This window comes from Cebidichthys violaceus, unplaced genomic scaffold (assembly GCF_023349555.1).
Source record: "Cebidichthys violaceus isolate CVI_PGR_0920_01 unplaced genomic scaffold, fCebVio1.0.p SCAF_23, whole genome shotgun sequence".
NCBI classification, from domain to species: domain Eukaryota; kingdom Metazoa; phylum Chordata; class Actinopteri; order Perciformes; family Stichaeidae; genus Cebidichthys; species Cebidichthys violaceus.
This window is the reverse complement of record NW_027176406.1, coordinates 1,911,362-1,930,640: the sequence shown is the minus strand read 5'-3', so window position 1 is coordinate 1,930,640 and position 19,279 is coordinate 1,911,362. Positions and strand designations below refer to the sequence as shown.

The 19,279-nt window shown below is 43.1% G+C and overlaps 1 protein-coding gene across 2 annotated transcripts; it reads left to right on the top strand.

Annotated features, from left to right (window-relative positions):
* Positions 1–3,645: 3,645 nt before the first annotated feature.
* On the top strand, positions 3,646–18,889 carry smurf1 (SMAD specific E3 ubiquitin protein ligase 1). 2 transcript variants are annotated; one of them, XM_068718356.1, is made up of 18 exons: positions 3,646–3,897; positions 10,134–10,172; positions 10,603–10,711; positions 11,006–11,139; positions 11,251–11,316; positions 11,448–11,523; positions 12,481–12,692; positions 12,792–12,876; positions 13,413–13,559; positions 13,928–14,156; positions 14,509–14,612; positions 15,172–15,286; positions 15,473–15,651; positions 15,862–15,999; positions 16,182–16,302; positions 16,437–16,638; positions 17,050–17,125; positions 17,222–18,889. In XM_068718356.1, exons 1-18 carry the CDS (start codon positions 3,843–3,845, stop codon positions 17,319–17,321), a joined length of 2,187 nt encoding a protein of 728 aa, XP_068574457.1. In that variant the 5' UTR covers positions 3,646–3,842; the 3' UTR covers positions 17,322–18,889. The 2 variants fall into 2 exon arrangements, with proteins under 2 accessions (XP_068574457.1, XP_068574456.1); XM_068718355.1 differs by having other exon boundaries at positions 17,041–17,125.
* Positions 18,890–19,279: the final 390 nt, after the last annotated feature.

The following is a 19,279-nucleotide window of genomic DNA, read 5'->3' as shown; positions in this document are numbered from 1 at the left end:
GTGAGCTGGAGGCCACGCTGTCTTATATCAGGCTTTCTTCTCCCTGATATGGTCACAACTCCAAAACCAGCCGCCACCCTGAGGTCTCATCCCTCCTGTCTGCCTGGCAACGCCGGATCTGGGAATCCTTCAGTCTGCCTCCGTCCATTTAGGGCTTCCCTGGAAAGCTATCACTCAGGCTGAAACCATCTCCTTTCCTCACCCCATCACTGGAGCTATATCTTCTCCACCTCTCTCCGCTCCACCACACCTTGATTTTCAACCCACCGTGACTCTGCTCTTAACTGTCTGTTGCTTCTTCTCCGTGCGCCCGGTGAAAAACTGGGATGAGTAAGGCCGCTTAAATTAAAACCATTGACGCGTAGAGACAGAGTGGGCCATTTTCCTCATATTTTTCAGTTTTACAGTTGTCTTCATTCTGTTGCTCTATATAGTGCCCACTTTCAAACCACTGACTCCAAACCATTGATACGAAGCAACTTTAATGTGACCAGCTCTATATGGCAGGTTATGCGTTTCCTTTTGAAACCCGTGTAGAGAGACAGAGAGGGTACGATTCTTGGCCAAATAGGAAAGAGTTTTACCCAACCAACTCCCATGATGAGAAGAAAATGATTTTGTCCATCTCAGCTTGTTGGGACACTTTCGAGGAAACTTCACTCGTTTGAGCTTCGCTGTCTTGATCGTATCCAGAATTTCTCCTCAATCTCCACTAGATTCCTCAGAACGGAAGCAGCTGTTGCTCTTGTTTCCCAAAGGAGGCTCTGATGGACACATATTTCTCAGCTTTCTAAAAAGCAACAATGTTATCGTTTGAAATGATATGGAGACTCTCAGGAACAAAAATATCCAAACATGTATATAAACTCCCTCCCACTGATCCTCTTTACCTTCTTCTTATAGCTGAATGTAACTATTTCTTTTACCCTTTGTATTTCTTCTTTTCCTATTTCTATTTCATTTTGCGAGAACAAACTCACATTTGGCCACCCGGTGGGATTTCCCAACTGTTTTGCGCAATGAATGACTTCATCTTCATTAACTGTGTGAGTCTATAACTAAGTTAGTCTCCATGATAGGAATTATTTAAGTAGTTGTGAACACACTCAGCTAGTCTCTGGAGATGACTAAAACACACACTATATAGACACACACACACACACACACACACACACACACACACACACACACTATATAGACACACACATATGATCCCATAATCATAATAACAGCTGTACATGACCATTTCAGAGGGATAGACTAATTTATGTGTGTGTGTGTGTGTGTGTGTGTGTGTGTGTGTGTGTGTGTGTGTGTCTGCCAATCTGTTTCTGCACCTGTGGAGCGTTGACACACACATGATACAAACAACCACCAGTGGGAGTTAGACATATGCAGTGCGGTTGTAGATATAAAAAAATGACAAGAAAGTGGGAAGAAGAGACTAAAACTAAAAAATAAGACTGAAAGATCTTCAAATCATCCCTTCCACCTGTATCCCTTGCCTTTATGAGCGTGTGTGTGTGTGTGTGTGTGTGTGTGTGTGTGTGTGTGTGTGTGTGTGTGTGTGTGTGTGTGAGAGCCTAGCTTCTGGAAGTGAGTGGTGTCCCATGAGCCGTTTCACTGCTTATGTGGATTTACTGTGTCTTGTAAACAGGCTGGTGAGAGGGTCCATTGTTCCACCAGCTAATACTGCAGCCATGCAGCCAAATCCCTCCAGCCATTATCCCTGCCCACCCAGCTCTCCCTCAGCCTTCAGCAGACTGTACTTTACAATCCTGACACACATTTTGTGAAGCGCAGCATATCATTGCAGATAAATTAAGGCATTAACTTCATCTTGAATTGATGTCACATCTGCATTCTTGGGTGATAGCCTCATCTTCATTATCACCATAATTGTAATTGTGCATAATTGCAGTTTAAACTACAGACTACTCAATGATGTTGTATTTAAATGCTTGTTGAAAACTACAACAATTAAGAACTAACTACCTGTAAGAGTAGTTAGTTATTCAGGTCAACAGTGCACCTGTATTATTATCCACGCATTGATTTTTTTTAGCCATGCAACAACTATTGGATGGATCGGTCACATTTTTTTTATTTTCAAATACTTTGCTATGTGACCAAATAGCTGCCAAACTAGTGTAACTCCCATCAGCCACCCCTTTGTGTTAATTAACAAAAGACATCATATTACATTCATTTAGCAGACACTTTCATCCAAAGCAACTTACAATTCAGTATCTATCTACACCGTAGACGCAGCTACGGGAGACATTTTGGGGTTAAGTGTTTTGCACAAGGACACATTGACATGAGACTAGCAGAGCAGGGGGTCGAACTACCGACCCTCTGACTGAAAGGCGGCCCTGCTCTCCACCTAGCCACGGTCACCGTTGTAACTGTTAGAATGTTAGCATTCTGCTTGAGGACTTGTTGTTCTGAAGCACAGCCTCACAGCGCCGATAGCTTGACTGCAGCGTGTCAGTGCTGCAGATTTTTCATTAGACTGTTGATCTACTAAATTAAGATCTGTAAACTGTGTGCTGGGAATAAACCCCAAATGTACCGCTGAGTTGACCAATTTTGCTGTCCACTGTTGTGAGTCGGCTCCTGAGTCAAGGAGCTTCAAAACAGCGTTGAATTTTTTAACTTGAGAAGTCAGTAATAATCAACTTTCAACACAGATTTTGGAACAAAGACTCAGCCTGTGAGATGAATGAACTCTTTTTGGGTGCAGGCACATCTACCGTGTGCCCTCATTTAATTTAAATCAAGACTCTGTCAAACACCAATGTTTTTAATCCAACAGGCCACTAAAACCACTTTCATGTGGTCTTATTGTTGCTCATCTTTGATCTTTCTGATCACAAACCTGTTGGATGAAGCTTGTGAGTTCTCTGCCATTTCAAAAGTGATTCTGTATGTTGGAGCTTTCTGCAGACGCTATGTTGATTGAGTTATCAAATTAATTCCCTTTGCTAACAGCAGGACTACTATACTTGCTGATTAAATGTTGGTTCTGATTATGCCTACAATTGTATTGCTATTATGGGCTTATTTTCATGGAGCAGTTAAATAATCGAAAACTCTGAATATAAATAAGAAATGGAAATCAGAGGCTTGGGAGGGTTGTGAGATTGCAAGAGATCATGTGGAAAAAAATAGAATAACCATAAAAGGATGCATAACATCTTCTTTCTTATCTCATGGACATCCTTTTATTTTCTATGTAATAGTGATGTTTAATATCAGACAGATTAATATCTAACCAGGGGCTGGTGTTATTAAAGACGTTTTGGGGGGATGGAAGAAAGCAGAAAACACTCATAGTACATGTCAAAGAAACAAAATATGATTATTGATTTCTCTGTTTATTATCACATTGCATTTCTTGTTTGTAAATCATTAAGACATAATAGACATGGTTAACTTCTGCAAATAAGCATAAACAATCGGGGGGGGGGGGGGTCGTTCTTTAATGTAGGCTACAGTAGCCTAGCTAAAATAAAAGCAAAACTGAAGGTCTGAATATAAAATAATCTGATATTTACGGGCACGCCCACGCTTCTCGGACGCGAGCTCGTAACGTAATACCCGTTAAGGACGTGACGTCAGTACGTGCTTGAGCCTGCCCGAAAATGCTCTCCCGTGTTGTTGGATTTCGAAAGAGAGCTGGACTTTGCGATGAAATAATACATTTTTACCTGTGAGGAAAACAAAGGCAAACCGCATGTTTTTAAACTTAAGTTATTCGCGTTCCCATTAAGTGGTGAAACGGTGTTTTTTGGGGGGGCTCCGACGGGAAGTTTGTGTGATCGTTTTTTCCCGGAGTGATGTCGAATCCTGGGACTCGGAGGAACGGGTCCAGCATCAAAATCCGACTGACAGGTAAAAAAAAACGACACCGAAAAGAAAGCGCTTACGGTGCATGTTTTAACTGAAGCTAAATGTTTCATCTATGAACCGCGTTTTATAACGTGTTGCTGTTAGCGAACCTAACACGACTCAACGAAGTGTCTCTGGGGCTCTCGGCTCTGCTGTTTGCCCAAACATCCGGTTTTTGTGTGGCAAACACAGCGGCACAAGTGCTAGCTTGTTAGCTTAGGTGCTAACCACATCACCGAGAGGACAGTCGAGAAGCTATTCACTATCATGTGGGTTTTTTTTACAGTGAAGACAACCGGCTAGTCGGCTGCTAACTGGTCAATGGAAACATGACTCTTTTAAAACCTACGTTTATAAACTTTATCCATTGCTAACACTTGTTTCCTAGCCAGCTATAGCGTTAGCTTCTAGTAACATTGTAGTCAACGTTGACCGCTAACGCTTGCTAGCTACACCCATTTTTTTGAGTTGACCAGCCGAATCCATCGCTCTGTACCCGGGATGAAAGCTACTGTCGAACCGCAGCCTCTCTGAAAACCATCTCGGTAGATTTGACAATGCTAGCTGAGGTTACCCACGACCAATGAGTGGCATTTCGCTGCTGTGTCAGCTGTAGCAAGACAAATGTCTGGCTCGTTAAACTTATCCTTACCCAGAAAAGCTTGACACGTTTGCTCTTTTTTGGGACATCCTGTAACGCTACTCAACTCAAATATTTTTGTTCGTTTTTGGGGGTCAGGCTTTCCTCTGTAGGGCACACATGAGTCTTTCTTTCTCTCTCTCTCTCTCTCTCACTCACACACACACACACACACACACACATACACACACACACACACAGCTGGAACAATGGTTTTTACTGTAGCTAATGTAACCCCACTGTGCACCCAGGGGCCTCCATTCAAATGGAAATGACCACTCTGTGCCGCTGGGCAGACGCCTGGTCCTTCTTCTGGTTCAAAGTTGAGCAAAACACACACCAGAATGTTGCTTGCTGGTAGACTAAAGACTTCTCGTGGTTTTGTATTCACACAGGAGTGCACAGCGAGTGTATGGTTGTGATGGATGTAAAAGTGCTTTCTTAATTGCTATGCCGTGTCACTTGCTGTCTGTTTATTTTTTCCTACTCTGTCCTTTATTTTTTCTGAAAATGGATTTCAAGAGAGGAGAGCATTTATCATTTTGGGCGAGACAGCGCTCACAGATCGGACACACTTCTTCGCTTATCACCTTTGTTTTGCCCCATTTCAGTGTAAGTTTATCTTCACCGGCCGGTATCACGTACAGTGTCGTACTTGGTGATCCAGACTCGCAACAGTTCCTGGTCCAGTTCCAAGCCCTCTATGAAAAACTCTTCCCAAAAACACAACATTAAAAAGATATTATACAGACATCAATAAGACAAAATTCAAAAGGGTCCTTTCCTCTAACGAACGTGGACAATATGGACTGGCTACAGCTTCTCAGATGTGAACATTGTTTGGATTTCTTAGTCTTCTATGATAATAAACTGAAAATCTTTGGACTGTTTGACAGACACAACAACACATGTCCGGACGTCACAATTTGCTCGGTCTGATTCATTATCTGCTGACATTTTATAGACCAATCAATTAATGGATTAAACCAGACAATAATTGATAGATACATTGACTTTGAAAGTAATCGTTAGTTAAAAGAAATGCAGTTAAAGTTCTACCATCCATCAGTGTAATTCAGTACTAACATAGTAAATCCATTATAAGTAATCTGGTAGAATAACAGTAACGCATGATTTTGGTGAAAATCGACATGCAATCAGACAGTAGTGAACGTGTGTATGGGTGTGTTAGACTGTGGAGGGTGTGTTTTTGTTTTTGTGTGAACCAGACACTCGTTACTTCAGCTTAGATGCAAACAGAGGTTTTTTTGCCCCTGACTGTGCCCCGCCCCCACAGGTATGAGTGGAATTCTAATTGGGTGAGGAATGTGCAATGAGCCAATGGGAGAGCAATGCTGCCTGTCTGGCCCGCAGTGTGTTTGGTCTGTCAGAGAGAGAGAGAGGGGTTGTTTGGGCCACACCAGAGAGGCCTCTGTGTCTCTGTGGCCGGGAGACGGACGAAGACCAGACAAGCTTAGATTTCAGAGACTGCGTTGGGTTTATATAGACGTGTTTTAGTTAGCCAAGAGGGGATTCTGTGGGTACGCTTAAGTTAGCTGTAGTGGAAGTGCTCTAAGAAACATGTTGCATTAGCTTTAGGTTTCACGATCTAATGAGATGTGGATGGATACTGTTTGACTTTATGAAGAAGCCTTTGCTTTTTCCTCGTCTGGTTTGGGTCTGTCTATTGAACCTAATTCCTTTTTGAAGTATATAAAACGCTGTCACGTGCTGGAAATATTGTCTCTTCATCATTTGATAAAGGTTTGCTTGTTTTAATTTGGGTTGTCAAATAGTAGAAAAAATAGTGTTATTGTTCGGCAATGAATGAGCTTTATTGCGAAAAAAAACAACCACCTTCTAATGAATGAAAGAATCAGTGATTCAGCATAATGTCAATTTCCCCACAGAAGCGATACGTGCTAATCAGATTTTGTTGCCAGGTAGTCTGATTAAACACAGTGGCAGTACAGGGCTGCATCAGGGCAGCAGGTGACTTAAGAGACTCAAGAGAGGGAGGGAGGGAGCTGATGACAGGGCCGAGGAGTGGAAGAATGAGAAATAACTAAGGGGGGGGAACGCAATAAAAAAAGAAGGAACACAAAAGGCAGCTCAAGTTTAAAAGAGAGTGAGGGAGGAAAGGGGAGGAGAAATCATGCTTACTTAGAAAGCAGCATAAGCACTCCTAATCCTCTCACTTATTGAGCCGGCAGCTTGTGCAGAAACACACACTTACAAAAGCGCACACAAAATAAATGCAGGAATTGAGAATGCAGAGACTGTAAACGGGACTCCACTGCTCAAACAAGCGATCGCCGAGAGAGATATATACAGTGCATTTAAAAAATACAAAACTACTTTTGTGTATCTGTGTGGCAGTTGGCTGAAGGTCCTGTGTGCGTGTGTGTGTTTAGATGCCGGTGCACGACGTGTTATTAAGTAGGTGAGATATTTGCTGCTTTTGTTTTGCTGAGAGGAGGAGAAGGTTACACAGGAAGTGACATCGTTGTAATCTCACATGGGTCAGATCTACTTCACTTGTAAACCTGTGAGTTCCCTCTGGAACGCTCCTTTTTCTATTGATTTCAATGAACAGATAGTTGCACCGTGGCAATGAATGGATCCACAGAACGGGACCATTATGTTTGATTTAAGAAGCTTTAACAAGCTTCTAAGCCTAGTCTACAGTTTTATGGCTCCTGTCATTACCTGAAGAACAGCAAGTGCTCTCTGCGCTTAAGGTGCAAGAGTACAGCTAAATTACATTTTTGGTTGATTGGGCTAAAACCTGTTGTGCTTCAAATTGCTAGAGGAGCTGCTGCACAGAGGTAGCTCCCTTTCTCACCATCTACCTCGCTCTGTTTCTACTGTGTTCCCTCAAGATTGAATGAATAGAATTCTTCCCCCGCTGGCTCTCTCCAGCTCTCAGGTTTTTAAAAAAAAAGAAAGAAAGAAAGGACATAAAGGCCAAAAAAGAAAGCGGCAGTGGGGAAATTGAGAACCAGCTGAGCTGTGGCTGTGTGTGTGTCTTTACCATCCGTGACCTTGGCAGAATGAGGAATTTCCTGAGATGCATAGAAAAAAAGTGTCCGTCAGAAGAGCCGGTCAAAAGGCGTAAAAAAAAGAAAAAAAGAGATCGATGGGGTGAAAAATGGAGTGTCCCTTGTCTAGATTGGAGGATGAGAGGGGAGGGGGATAGCAGAGCTGTGACAGTGACAGAGAAGCTCTTCCTCTACTGCCTGTCTGAAAGAGGAAGCAGGGGCAAATTAGAAACCTGATTCTCTCCCACTCCAGCTGTGTTTCTTTGTGTGTGTGTGTGTGTGTGTGTGTGTGTGTGTGTGTGTGTGTGTGTGTGTGTGTGTGTGTGTAGAAAAACTGAAGTCTCAGTGTGGAATGTTTGAGTCAGGAGGAGGAGGAATGGATGAGGTCGATGAGGAAGAGGGAAGGATATCCTGCAGCCATTCTCCACGGGTTAATCACAGGAAAGAAACCGCGGCACGCCAGACACATCTCCACCACCACACAGTCACCACATCCTAAACTGCTGACTGGCTGACTAACTTCCTCGATGGCTGTCTGGGCCAAACCAGATCATGCCAGATTTTTAAGTGGACCTCAGAGCCACGATCAGGTGGTGCAGCGAATCGGTCGGGACCCGTTTCAATAGATGCCTTTTTGTTTTCTCTGAGCCAAGACAATAGCACCAGTCTTCATCCCTGTCAATACAACCCTAGCATAGATTATATATTTAGGGCTGCAGTTAACAATGGTTTTCAGTATTGATTAGTCAGCATATCACTGTCTTGATTAATCTGGCTATCATCTTATTAAAAAATGAATAAATAAAATTGTCCTGAGTCTTAGTTGACATTTAAATATCTTGCTTTATTTGATCAACATGTAATAAATAATGAAAATAAAGATATTTAATTTAGAATGATTTAAAACAGTAAAAAGCAATTAACTGTTGGAATGTGTGGCTTGAAAATAAATAACCAGATGACTCATTGATAATCAAAACAGAGTAATTTACCACGACTAGTTGATTCCGCTGTAATTGTAGTGCATGAAACCCAATCTTAACGCTCTGGATAACACTCCTCTTTCCCATCTAACTGAGGAAGTTGATTGACATGATATAGTTACACATTCCCCCTCATTAGTCAGCATGTTATTTTGAAAGAGAATGTCAGATAAATAGGGCCAAAGATATTCATAAAAAACATGCTGTTACCTCACCCAACATGGGTTACATGATGCGGGTTTTACATTGCTGCTCTAGAAATGAGTTCTGCTGTATTAGAGATTGAAGTTAAACAGTTGGAACCAGCCTAGGCATTGTTTTTATAGACTCACTAAACTGACGTTCAACAACCGTACCGTGACGTTCGATGGAATAATGTTTTATCCAAAGAAGGTAGCCGTAGTTCACCGTTTGTTGCAGCCACAAGAAGTGTCTTCTTCTCCAGCTCGTGGCGGTACCATAGCTCTGTCGCCCACACATAAACACCAAGGAGGAAGTTTGTCTAATATTTTATAGATTTCCTCCCTCCAATATCTTATCAAATCTATTGTGTAAAGAACAAACCATCTGCTTTAGACAGAGTGGTTTAGAATGGTCTTCATCAGTGTGGCCTGGAAGGGGTTTAAGATGCTGAACAAGAACCATTTAAGTTTCTTACTTTCACCTGGAGTGAATTCATGTTGTGTCCACGTTCTTCGGCCACATACGGTCCCCAACAGTGGGCTTAAAAGCTGATATTTAGAGCTCATTTGGACATGCAGTGTAAATATTATTGTGGTTTTCACGTCAATCACACCGTACGGTGCAGTCACTCTTTGAGTGCATTACCTCAGCGTTGAATACAAACACACAGCAGTCTACACTGCCCCTATAATCCAGACCTGTACTAGTGACAGACGCTTTGTGATTGTGTTTTTAAGAATTAGTTTATTGGAGTTGTGTGGTTATTTTTTTTTGTGGTTTTTTTTTTTTTTGTTTTGTTTTACAGCCGTGTTTCCTGAGCTGACCTAGAATGACATCTGCTAGCTCTCGCACCAAACAGGCCGCCTGGCAAATAACTAGCGAGGACTTGCGCACACACACAATAAACTAAATACTTATCACACACTTACAAACTCTTGAGGTCTGGGTCAGTGTGAGCTTTGCTCCCTGGATCCACATAGATGATGTGGCAGAGAAGGCATCCTGCCTCTCTCTCTCTCTCTCTCTCTCTCTCTCTCTCTCTCTCTCTCTCTCTCTCTCTCTCTCTCTCTCTCTCTCTCTCTCTCTCTCTCTGTCTCTCTCTCTCTCTCTCTCTCTGTCTCTGTGTGTGTGTGTGTGTGTGTGTGTGTGTGTGTGTGTGTGTGTGTGTGTGTCTGACACTAGCCTATACTTTACTGCTCATTCTCTGCACGTCACATCAGTTTGTGCTGCTCATTACCATCCTCTGGCATTCATATATTAAATCCAAACGGGCATTCTTCCTCTACACAGTTTATTGTGCCCCAGCATACATTTATACCAGCCTACACAGCCGGATCATTTTCATATCTGTGTGTGTGGCAGTTTTGTTCATAATGATTGTTTCTTTTGCAGTATTATGTGCCAAGAACCTCGCTAAGAAAGACTTCTTTCGTAAGTACCTTTTTTATTATTGCGCATTAATCTTCCGTTATGACGATTGGTTTACATGATGAGATGATGTGTGTCAATGGGGGTCTGTGTGCGCCATCAAAACCAACACTGTAAGCAAACTGGCCCTGTTGTCACTCGATAACATTCCTAAGACCTCCAGGATAAAAGTCTTCATGTCCATCCCCATGACATGATTACATTATGCACCAACAACCAAATACAATATGCCGTTATTGGGTTAGAGCTTTTTCAAATAGCAGGCCGGTCTCAGTGATGGTGCAGATAAGAAGAGAAATCTGCTAAATGTCTGCAGAAGCTTAGCTTTTTTTATGGAGATATGTTATACACAGTGCTTAAGCCAATATTTCTAATACTTAGATATCGTCTTCTTTGCGATTCAATGTGATGGATGTGAACAATTCATTTGCAGGCCTGCCAGATCCATTTGCCAAGGTTGTGGTGGACGGATCGGGTCAATGCCACTCTACAGACACAGTCAAGAGCACACTGGACCCCAAATGGAATCAGCACTATGACCTGTGAGTCTCCCGCACCACCACTGATGCACGACATCACCTTTTGAATGTTTTCTTACTGGCTTTCTTTCAATAGAAGGTTATATACAATACAAGTAAAAGATTTGGTCCTTTATCTTCAAACAGAAATGAGGGCTCGTCTTACAGTAAGGGACACTTTATGTTTGAGCTCACAAAGTTTATTTTATTCATCTCGTGGTTGGGTGATAAAAGATTAATTCAGATTGCTCACACTGATACCAGACTGCGTTGAAAGACATGGAGTAGACGCATGAGGATGTTCCATCTGTTTTTCAGCTACATCGGAAAGACAGACTCCATCACCATCAGCATATGGAACCACAAGAAGATCCATAAACGACAAGGGGCGGGCTTCCTGGGCTGCATACGACTGCTCTCCAACGCCATCAGCAGGCTAAAAGACACAGGATGTAAGTCTTGTCTTTTTCTTTTTTTGTCTCCGCCCACATAAATGCAAATCACAGACGTTAATCAAAGAAGAAAAGCTTTTGGTTCACGTTTCCTTTTCCCTCTTCTTCCAGACCAGCGTCTAGATCTATGTAAGCTGAACCCGTCGGACAGTGACGCGGTGCGGGGGCAGATAGTAGGTAAGGCCGGACACACGCAGATGTATTATGGGTGCAAATGACCCCCGTCGCCTCTCTCCACGCGTCACCTTTGTCTCACCACGTGCGTCGCCCCATCGTCTCTCTGACCTTTACCACCTGCTTGTTTCCAGTGAGCTTACAGACGAGAGACCGCATCGGCAGCGGAGGTCCCGTGGTGGACTGTAGAGGACTGTTAGAAAACGATGGGTGAGTGTGTCGACAGATGTGTGTGCTGCCAGCGCTATAAAGTAACTCTAAGAGAAACTGTTATTATTATTATTATTATTATTCTGCATCGCTTTCTCAGTTGTAACATTTAGAGAGAGATGAGGAAAAGCCATGGTCTTGTTTTAGTTACTGGTAACATCAAAGTCTGTGCTTTCTGAATGAAGCAACAAAATAAACTAAAATACTTTTGCAAATATCAGCCTCAAATGTAGTAAAATTCGAAATACTTTGGTTGATATTTTCTTGACGGCTTTATCGCTAACATTATTAAAGATATTCCCACATTTGGCTCATAAGTGGGTTAAGATCTGGTGACTGTGAAGTCCTTAGCATACAATTCACTATTCAGTCGTTGCATTTATTCATTTAGTTTCAGGTTTTATCCGTCTGTATAATGTAGAGACAACTGTCGATCGCAGGTAACGCAAACCAGGTGTGAAAATTGTGTTAACTGATTAAATTCAGTCTGATGCTAATACAGCTCTTCTTCGCCATGTTGGGATCCCATGCGGAGTTTGACTGAGACCTGTTTTGGGTGCTTTGTCATGTTGCAAGATCACTTTAGTCGTAGTAACCATTTGTTTGATTCTTTCCCAATCTGTCAATCCCAAGGCAGCCACGACCTAAAGCATACCCTGATTTATCTCTAAATTGAACCATAATTTGCTAAATCAACATAATGTTGTATTGAAGAAGACTTGAATCTAGCGATTGAGACCATACACCCATGTTTACAATGTTTACTGAGGTGATAAATCAAGTGAGAAGTAGTCATTTTCTCATAGATTTCTATACAACCAGAGGAGTCGCCCCCTGCTGGCCAGTAGAGAGAATGTGTATATTTAAGGCACTTCACTTTTCAGAGCCAGATGTTGCTGCTTCAGTAAAACAGAGAATATGTGACTTCAGTGGCATGTGTGCTTGTGTGTTTTGTAGGCCTGTGTTTGAGGGATGTTTCAGTGAAGAGCCGCTGCCCTACTCTGACCCCACTGGGGCGGCGGGGGGCGGGAACTGTCGACTCGACTCACCCGGTCAGGAGGGCCGCCTTCAGACGCAGCGAATCAGAGGGCAGGACTCAAGAGGCCATGGCCACACCCCTCAGAACAGACCGCATGGGCACCAACCGCCTGACCTGCCAGAGGGATATGGTCAGTCACACACTCCTCTTGACGTTTTCAGACATCTCTAAATATGTCATGTTGCATTTATAAAGTCACGTGACATCTTTCTTCTTTGTTTTAAAACAGAGCAACGTACGACAGTGCAGGGCCAGGTGTACTTCCTTCACACACAGACGGGCGTCAGCACCTGGCACGACCCTCGGATACCGCGGTACGATCACACCTCACTTCACTCGAGTCAAGTCCAAACACAAAATGAACTTTGAATAAACCCCTCCGACAAACTAGGTCGTTGCAGCTGCAGACGCTGAGAATATAAGAGAATGAAAGAACAGGAGAAATCACCACACATGGGATGCGTTCTAGATTATTCAGCAACTATACTGCATCTTTGTAAAGCTTTGCAATTTAAAGGGTTATTCTATTGGGACTGGGAAATTACATATTTGAATATATATTCAGCAATTTATGAAAATAAGCCCCCACTTGCTTACTACATGCTGTTCCCTGATGCACCGTTCTCCTGCTCCATGCTCTCCTGACTCTGTTCTACACTAATCACACCAACAGATTTAGGATTTAGAGAGAGTCTCATGTTGTTTCCCTCGTCCTCTGGCGCCTGGGCTCAGATCAGTATGAGGGGTTAAGAACGTACAGTATGTGGGGTCAATACTGAGACCGGTCTGGTTGACGGCTGCGGCCTCCCCATGTTGAAGTCTCGGTCTGCTTCACTTGTTACCGGTGCAGGGACCTGGCCAGTGTGAGCTGTGAGGAGCTTGGCCCGCTGCCAGTGGGCTGGGAGGTCCGGAGCACGGTGTCGGGCCGGATCTACTTTGTGGACCACAACAACCGAACCACGCAGTTCACAGACCCGCGCCTACACACCATTATCAGGTACACGCACGCATACTCATGGCAAAGTCAATCAACACCTGGGTGGCAGACATCCATGACGCATACCAAAGAAGTGGTTTCAAGACTAATCTGTCGTTAATCTAATCTCTCACGGATGTGATGCTGAAGTCGGACTGCTTCTGAACATGACCTACTAACAGTCATCAGCGCTGCTGATTACACTGAATCGTAGTAGATTTAGCTGCTCTGAGCGAATGTCTGTAATTAGATTAGGACTGCTCTTTTTTTTCTTTGCTGTCTTTGTCAACTGACAGTCTGTCATGTTGTCTCTTCCCTGTCCTCCTCCTCCTCCTCCTCCTCCTCCTCCTCCTCCTCCTCCTCCTCCTCTTCTTCTTCCCCCCCTCCAGCCAGCAGTCCCAAGCGAAGGAGTCCTCACAAGCTCCCCTGATGGATGTGGGGGGTGAGGAAGGGGTAGGCGGAGGAGTCGGCGGAGGAGTCGGAGGAGACGGAGACGTGGCGGCGCGCTACGAGAGGGACTTGGTCCATAAGTTAAAGCTGCTCCGCCACGAGCTGTCCTTGCAGCAGCCTCAAGCAGGACACTGTCGCATAGAGGTGTCCCGGGAGGAGATCTTTGAGGTGGGTCTCTCCAAAAACCAGACCATGCTGCCGTCTCGCTCACGCAGATAGATCTATGAAAGCAGTGTGGATAGAGTGGGTAGCTCCTGAGAAAATAAACATTGGTGCAGACACACTCCTCCCGACTCATACACCAGTCACAACAACCAGAAATTGTCTTTCTCTGAATAGCTCAAAAGCTGCACTGATGTGCATAATAATAAACTGCTTAATAGAACATCTCTGATATCAGGGGCCTGTGTTGTGGGTCCCTTTTGGTTTCTGATAATGTGTGTGTGTGTATCTCTATCTATCTATCTATCTATCTATCTATCTATCTATCTATCTATCTATCTATCTATCTATCTATCAGGAGTCATATCGGCAAATAATGAAGATGAGGCCCAAAGACCTGAAGAAGCGTCTGATGGTGAAGTTCAGAGGAGAGGAGGGCCTCGACTATGGGGGTGTGGCCAGGTAATATGCTACCTCACATCTCTGAGCACACATCCATGTTTGTCAGCAAACTTTTCCAAGCATTGCTTTTTCATAAGCCACATCCCATGAGTCCATCCCCCTGTTAAGTAGAGTTCAAGTATACATTCATAAGTCTATATTTTTATACATGAAATTCCCACTTCATTTACAGCTTCTCAAAAATACGCCATATCGCTAAAAAATACTTTAACAAGAATTTAGGGAGTGTTATGGACTAATTCCCACAGCCTATTTTTCTGCCATTGTTTTTGGTTGTGTCAATTTGAACGTTTTATTTCCTTAACGTCCAGTTAGTGGACTTAACCTGCAGCTGCAGAGTCTCCTCAAGGGAGGAAATATTCAACGTAAAGCAACTCTATGTGTTAAAGTGCTACATCTGTTCATTAGAGCTGCTGGTTTAAAAAAAAAAAAAAGGGGGGAATTCAGCGGACCCAGGGACTACATCATATATTTTGCAGTTTTGCTCATTGTTCAATGATTAATTAATGTGTCTCTGAGAGTTTTTAACATGTGTTAATAATGTGGTGGTTGTCTGTAGGGAGTGGCTGTACCTGCTGTGTCATGAAATGTTGAACCCCTATTACGGCCTGTTCCAGTACTCCACAGACAATATCTACACACTACAGATCAACCCCGACTCCTCCATCAACCCTGTGAGTGTATACACACACACACACACACACACACACACACACACACACACACACACACACACACACACACACACACACACACACACACACACACACACACACACGGCACTCCACGCTCAACCTGAGTGAGGTGATCCGATGTGACCGCCTCTGAATGTCTCTCCGGCTGTGTGACTCTTCTTTCAGGACCACCTGTCATATTTCCACTTTGTGGGCCGCGTGATGGGCCTGGCTGTTTTTCACGGTCACTACATCAACGGGAGCTTCACGCTTCCCTTCTACAAACAGCTGCTAGGCAAACCCATCCAGCTCAACGACCTGGAGACCACCGACCCGGAGTTGCACAAGAGCCTCGTGTGGATATTGTGAGCAAACGCACCGGCACACAAGTCGAGTCTGACAGCAGAGTGCTTTTACACCATGAACTAGATCTTTTCATATTTTTTTTCCTGCGCTTTGTGTGTGTGTGTGTGTGTGTGTGTGTGTGTGTGTGTGTGTGTGTGTGTGTGTGTGTGTGTGTGTGTGTGTGTGTGTGTGTGTGTGTGTGTTAACTTGTTCTCATGCTTTTCGTGCAGAGAGAACGACATCACTTCGGTCCTCGACCACACATTCTGCGTGGAGCACAATGCCTTTGGGAAGTTCTTACAACATGAACTCAAACCTAATGGCCGCAATATCCCCGTCACTGAGGACAACAAAAAAGAATACGTCAGGTGAGAGAGTGAGACAGTGTTGCGCCGTCGTAGATATGGGTGTTGTCCGAACTATGCCCTTGATACAGAGGGTAAACGATATACTGCCTTGTCAGCAGAAAGAGCCACTGTGCACAATGCTGTTGCCAGTTTATTACAGTGTAGTTATTTAGCCTGCACGATGTGTGTGTTTTTTCCCTCAGGCTTTATGTGAACTGGAGGTTTATGCGTGGAATTGAAGCCCAGTTTCTGGCTCTACAGAAGGGATTCAGTGAGCTCATCCCCCAGCACCTCCTCAAACCTTTCGACCATAAAGAACTTGAGGTACATCACTTGCCATATTATTATTTTAAGTCCTAATTCATTATGTTTGCCATGCCAGCATTTGCTTCTTCTTAATTTATTCCTCTTCACCCTCAACCCTCCCGCCCCGCTTTCCTCAAACCTCTCGCCTCCAGTTGATCATCGGTGGACTGGGGAAGATCGATCTTGCGGACTGGAAGACGAACACGCGGCTGAAGCACTGCACAAGTGAAAGCAACGTGGTGCGGTGGTTCTGGCAGGCGGTGGAGGCCTTCAGCGAGGAGAGGAGAGGACGCCTCCTGCAGTTCGTCACGGGCTCCACCAGAGTCCCTTTACAAGGGTTCAAAGCGCTGCAGGGTGGGACATGCACTGACTCAGACACACACACACACACACACACACACTGTACTCACATCAATGACTATGTTCATGTACATGTTCTCTGCATAGATTTAAGTGTGGGGATATATATTCTACCAGTGTGACAAACATGAAGTTTGAGTGCTAGAAGCAGAACATTCTTTTTTTCTTTTTTTTTGATTTTTCAAATCTTTTTCAATTAATTCTCAACAACAACAAAATGCAGAAGTACAAATGCTAATCCACACTTTTTTAGAAGACACAGTTTAATGTGCTGTTGTGTCATTAGCATGACATTGAAGGCATCACCTAATTTATGTGATCGTTTACTATTTGTTGACTGAAGAGTGTTCTGTGTACCAGAGTAGAGCAGTGATAACTAGAATGTATGTGTGTAAGGTTCTACAGGTTCTGCAGGACCAAGGCTCTTCACCATCCACTTGATAGACGCCAACACAGACAACCTGCCCAAGGCTCACACATGGTGAGGACACGTAACAGAAGAGGATGCAGGTTTCTCTTTTCATATTAGCAGGAGAGTCAGCTTTGATGTAACTATTTTTTCCTTTTCCGTCCCTAGTTTTAACCGGATAGACGTCCCTCCCTACGAGTCTTACGAGAAGCTCTACGAGAAACTGCTGACGGCTGTGGAGGAGACCTGCGGCTTCGCTGTGGAGTGACCGATCCACAAACCAACGTACACACGGTCACACTTGCGCTTGCACTTGCACACAAACTATTTGACTTTTTACATATATACACACAGACATCAGCAGAATATCAAGTATACACGGAGTATACGGAGCGGCCGAGCATCACAAGGAACACGCGGCCTCCTGCCACCTCTTCACCACCGAACTGTTGGGGGTTAAAGGAGGAAGCACAGCGGGAGAGGAAAGGATTAAAAAGAAGAAGAAAAAACAACAGACAAAAAAATAAAGTATTTTAAAAATTTTCAGATGTTTTGAAGCAGCATTTTTATCCTTCAGTTTTAACAAGCTATGATGTCATTCTTCAGAATGTCTACCGTCACAGCAAATTTGACTTGAGTCAAAAAGGACAGAATCGGCCAATCACGTGCGAGCCTGGGAACAGAGACCTTGAATTCAGACGTGTGAAGAACAAGGCGGAGACTGATTGTCTGTCTGTCTGTCTGTCTGACGAGCTGATTGAGTAGTATTCATGCTTCATGTTTAACCACTGTCGTGTACCAGAACGTGTGTGTGTGTGTGTGTGTGTGTGTGTGTGTGTGTGTGTGTGTGTGTGTGTGTGTGTGTGTGTGTGTGTGTGTGTGTGTGTGTGTGTCAGGCATAGCACCCGGTTACGCTGTAAAAATGATCAAATGAGCCTGCTCTTCTGTTTTGGTAACCTTTTGTCTCTTCCGTTTGTATCTGCTACCACTCTGATCCACTCTGATATTTTATTATTTATTACTAAGTGATTACTGACCAAGCTGCTATTTGCTCTGCAAAGAGCACACACTAATCTCTTGATCACCCCCTCTACCAGAGTTGAAGGGTCAATTCACTTGCAATTCAAGTAATCCACAAAGTGGGTTTTATTGAATTTTTTATTTTTTTTTTTTTTTTCATATCATTGGGAAGAAATACTTTTGTCAGTGTATGATAAGTGTGTTGGTGTTTTAAATGCCATGTTACATTTATTCGACGTGAAAGGGAAAGATCGTCCCGGCCCTAATTTTCATATCTTAACTCTACTGATGTTATGGAGAGGTCAGAGGGCATGACCTGGATATTTAACTAAATGAGCCACGAGGATGGAGAGAAGGACTCGGCTTCAGGAATTCTTTTGGTTTCATGTTACATGTATAATAAAATCTCATAAGCTTTTCGTACATGTTTCACCATCCATTTCACCCTTTTTTTCTTTGTGGCCCTGAGGTCTCTCTGCCCATCTCTTATTCTCCATAGCCTGGATGTTAGAAGAAAGTAGTCCCTGTCCTCAAGACCACCATGAATGAACAAAGTCTCTTTGCAGCCATTGATCCTCCAACAAAGTGAATGAAATCAAATATCTAAATGATGAGCGAGCAATGTGGAAGACGTCTAAATATGTTGTAGGTTGATTATTGAAGACTGTTAAGCAGTACCATTTCAATCTGCATTTTCTAGGTTCTGAGTTCACTGTGTAATGGATGCAAGAGTATTGTAACTTACTATGTACTAAACATTTATGAAAAAATACAATGTAAATAAGATTATATTAAAAGAAAATTAAATTGAAAATACCTTCCTTGTGTTGTGTGCGTTATTCTCGCTCTGTATATATTACTATCCAAATAAAAATAAATATCTGTATATGAATGCATTTAATGAACCTTCATGTATTAATTACATACTATTCTGGGGCGTTGGAAGCAAATCTGTGATGTGAGATGTTTATGATATTTTATATTTAATCTCACAAATGTAACAAATGTATTTTCAATATGTTGAGGTCACACAAATGGGAGTTTCCAAAACAAATCTACTTTTCACAGTGGTCTTTAAGTTTGGATGTTTTTTTATTTATTTAACTATGTTATTATAATTGGGAATATAATATTGGGCATATTTTAGTTCTTGGATGTCATATTTATTTAAAGATGTATATAAATAAATATATGTGAAGATAGTGT

Bases quoted from the DNA above. Each gene is read 5' to 3' on its own strand.
- smurf1 (XM_068718355.1), top strand. From the start codon at position 3,843: ATGTCGAATCCTGGGACTCGGAGGAACGGGTCCAGCATCAAAATCCGA. The intron at 16,000-16,181 runs GTGAGAGAGTGA...TTTTTCCCTCAG, and splicing joins AACAAAAAAGAATACGTCAG to GCTTTATGTGAACTGGAGGT. The intron at 17,126-17,221 runs GTGAGGACACGT...TTCCGTCCCTAG, and splicing joins CTGCCCAAGGCTCACACATG to TTTTAACCGGATAGACGTCC.